Here is a 3,295-nt window from a genome sequence, read left to right as displayed (position 1 = left end):
GACAGCTAAGTGATCGAGTAGCTAGACGATATATATCATACGATGGATGTATGGCCTCCACACGCCTATCCAAATCCAACCAAGAGGGGCAGGCGGATGGCTGGTAGCGACGATGAGCAACGTGTGATCCTCGATGGGGGTTGCATTGCACTGCAGATAAGCCGACCGCTCACCGCCCGCCACGTAGCACCCCCACCCACCCTTCCCTCCGCCAATAACTCTCCCTTGTCAGCTAGCTAGCGAGCCGTGTGGCCGCCCGTGTCGTGTAGTGTGTAGTCGCAGCAGCTAGCGCCCGGCCGGCCAGTCGAGTGAGTCCATCCTCCATCGCCATCCAATGGCCGCCACCGCCCTGAGCATGAGCATCCTCCGCGCGCCGCCGCCCTGCTTCTCGTCCCCACTCAGGCTCAGGGTCGCGGTTGCCAAGCCGCTGGCGGCCCCCATGCGGCGCCAGCTGCTGCGCGCGCAGGCCACCTACAACGTGAAGCTGATCACGCCGGAGGGGGAGGTGGAGCTGCAGGTGCCCGACGACGTCTACATCCTGGACTTCGCCGAGGAGGAAGGCATCGACCTGCCCTTCTCCTGCCGTGCGGGGTCCTGCTCCTCCTGCGCCGGCAAGGTCGTCTCTGGCTCCGTCGACCAGTCCGACCAGAGCTTCCTCAACGACAACCAGGTCGCCGACGGTTGGGTGCTCACCTGCGCTGCGTACCCCACCTCCGACGTCGTCATCGAGACGCACAAGGAGGATGACCTCCTATAATTCTAGCTAGCTATACACCGCCAGGGCCCGTCGTCTTGTGCCACCACATGCAGTACCGCCCGCGCAGGAGATGAGACGTGTCGTCTCAATAATTCTAGCTATATATATATATATGCATGCATGCATGTACTTTTCCCTGTTCCAAACTGAGTATATTCTAAATTACAAGATTTAATCACAAGGTTTAGAGCAACTCCAACCATGAGTCTCATAATTGGCTCTATATTTTGATTTAGCAACTCACTTAATTTGTTTAAGATCTAAACACATGTTTTGTTTCCAACATTTGGGCCTTAAAATCACAACTACCATTTTGTGTCATCCCCGTCTAGGCACTGACGCCCTGTGTCCTCCCCTTCAGGGCTTGTTCGGTTATTTTCAATCCATATAGATTGGAGGCGATTGATACGGATTGATAGAGATTTTAACTTACTAGAGATTAAAACTCCCTCAATTACCCTCAATCCATATGGATTGGGGTAGAACCGACACTAGTACAGATAAGCTCTATAGTGGCGGTTGTAAACCTATTTACAGTGGCGTTTTTCATAGCCGCCAGTGCTAGGGGCCAGTAGAAATCATCATTTTTACAGGCGGGTAACTAAGAACCGCCAGTGGAAATCGATTTTCACTGACGGTCGACGTAATAAAACCGTCAATGAAAATCGATTCCAGGAAACATAAAACAGATTTTAAAAATAGCAAAAAAAATTTATTGGGGAGGCCTCGCGACCCACCCACCCCAACGGTCCGTCTCCATCGAAGTCGCAGGTCGAGGAATTTTTTGTGCACTACGTGGTTGCTAGGAATCGAACCCCTGACCTCACCCTCACGCATATCATCCTCTATCACTCCGGCTATGAAATCCTTTGTGTCTAGTTTGTAGTTTTGTTGCCAACATATTACAACCAACTGAGTGTAAATTTCTTGTTTGAGACCATAAACGAATTCAAATAAAACAGTTGTCAACTACAAAGTTGAATAATTTTTGAAGTTCTAAAACTTTTATTTTGACACTTTTTTCATCCGAGGTCGTTTGCAAAATTTGAATTTTAAATTTGATAAATTTAGATACAATTTTTGAGAGCCGAAATGATTTCAAATAAAAAAGTTGTCAACTACAAAGTTTTATAACTTTTAGAGATCTATAACTTTTATTTTGATGGTTTCGTCATACGAGGTCGTTTGAAAAACTCGAAAAATTAAGGATAAAAATGATTTCTAGTGGCGGTTCCTTAAGAAAACCGTAACTAGAAATCGATTTCTACAGGCGGTTTCTTAAGAAAACCACCAGTAGAAATCATGGATTTCTACAAACGGTTTTTATATGGAACCGTCTCTAGAAATACGATTTCTAGTGGCGGTTTTCTTAAAAAATCGCCACTAAAAATAGCACAGGCGGTTGATAACCGAATCCGCCTATAAAATATACCGCACCGTAGGCTTTAAGCCCTTTTCTACCAGTGCGAACAAGCTCTCAGGCTCTATTTAGAGAGTAAATAGCTCTTCAGAAATCTGCTGGTGAGTCACTGCTGATGCTGGAAGATACAAACAAGAATGTACACTAGATCGATCGATGAACTAATGAACTAAACCTGGAAGGAGAACATGCATGGTGCCTAGTGTTCTCCATCAACTAATGAACTAAACTATAACTTTACACGATGATGGAATTAAAGTATAGGATAGTGCTAATATAAATCGTATGCGATGCTGCTTCTCTACGATGGCGATGACATGCACCCAGGCGCAAGAATATGATCTAAGCTTTGCATATGACCACAAAGCAAGGGAGGAGAGCCCTCGGGTTGATCAGGTAGAGCTCCTCGATGCTAGAGTCGGCGCCCATAGGGCCGACAACCGAGTCGAACCCCGACTGCCCCGCGACGTCTCACAGGCAGGGGCAGAGGGAGGGGGGTGGGGGGGGGGCAGCGGGGGCCATGCCCCTGCCAACGGCAACATGTTATTATATGGGCCACGTGATCACAGGCTCACAGCCCAGGTTCACACCGTTGTTTATTCCTAATTCTGTGCTGACCTAATTTATTTTAGTCGCCGCAGCCTATAGGCATCAGTGCATTGTGCACCACGAATCCACCTGCAGACCTACTCGACGCTCGCTGCTTTCTCCTCTTGCGGTCTTGCTGACTCGCCGCCAAGCAGTGAAGCAGTCAAGCAGGCAACCGTAGGCCGTAGCATCGGGGCTGTGCGCCTGTGCGTGGCGGCCAGCGCTGCGCTGGCGCTCTCCATCATCCGCTGACCGCTGCCCGCTAGTACTCGCCGATCTCCTCAACCCCACCGTCATGTATCGGTAGATGCCTAGATAGCTAATTTATTTAATTTGTCTACTGTTCAGGCCTCCTCTTCAGCACAATCTACTCTAAAGGTTTCAATCATTTGACTACTGTTTTTGTTGTGCACTGTGCAATACTTTATTTATTTAATATTTTAATTTACTCGATATTGGTTGAGTAATGTATGTATCGGTAGATGCTAATTTGTCATATTATGTTTTTATCTTAAAGGACAATCATGGTA

The 3,295-nt window shown here is 47.7% G+C and overlaps 1 protein-coding gene across 1 annotated transcript; it reads left to right on the top strand.

The window, feature by feature from the left end:
* The first annotated feature begins 246 nt into the window (after positions 1–246).
* LOC541619 (ferredoxin 2) lies at positions 247–1,037 on the top strand. Its single transcript, NM_001111374.2, has one exon. The coding sequence runs from the start codon at positions 335–337 to the stop codon at positions 755–757; it is 423 nt and encodes a 140-aa protein (NP_001104844.1). The 5' UTR covers positions 247–334; the 3' UTR covers positions 758–1,037.
* The last annotated feature ends 2,258 nt before the right edge of the window (positions 1,038–3,295 follow it).

Source organism: Zea mays, chromosome 6 (assembly GCF_902167145.1).
Source record: "Zea mays cultivar B73 chromosome 6, Zm-B73-REFERENCE-NAM-5.0, whole genome shotgun sequence".
In the NCBI taxonomy this organism is placed as follows: domain Eukaryota; kingdom Viridiplantae; phylum Streptophyta; class Magnoliopsida; order Poales; family Poaceae; genus Zea; species Zea mays.
The sequence above is the reverse complement of the archived record's forward strand: the minus strand, read 5'-3'. Positions and strand labels throughout refer to the sequence as shown.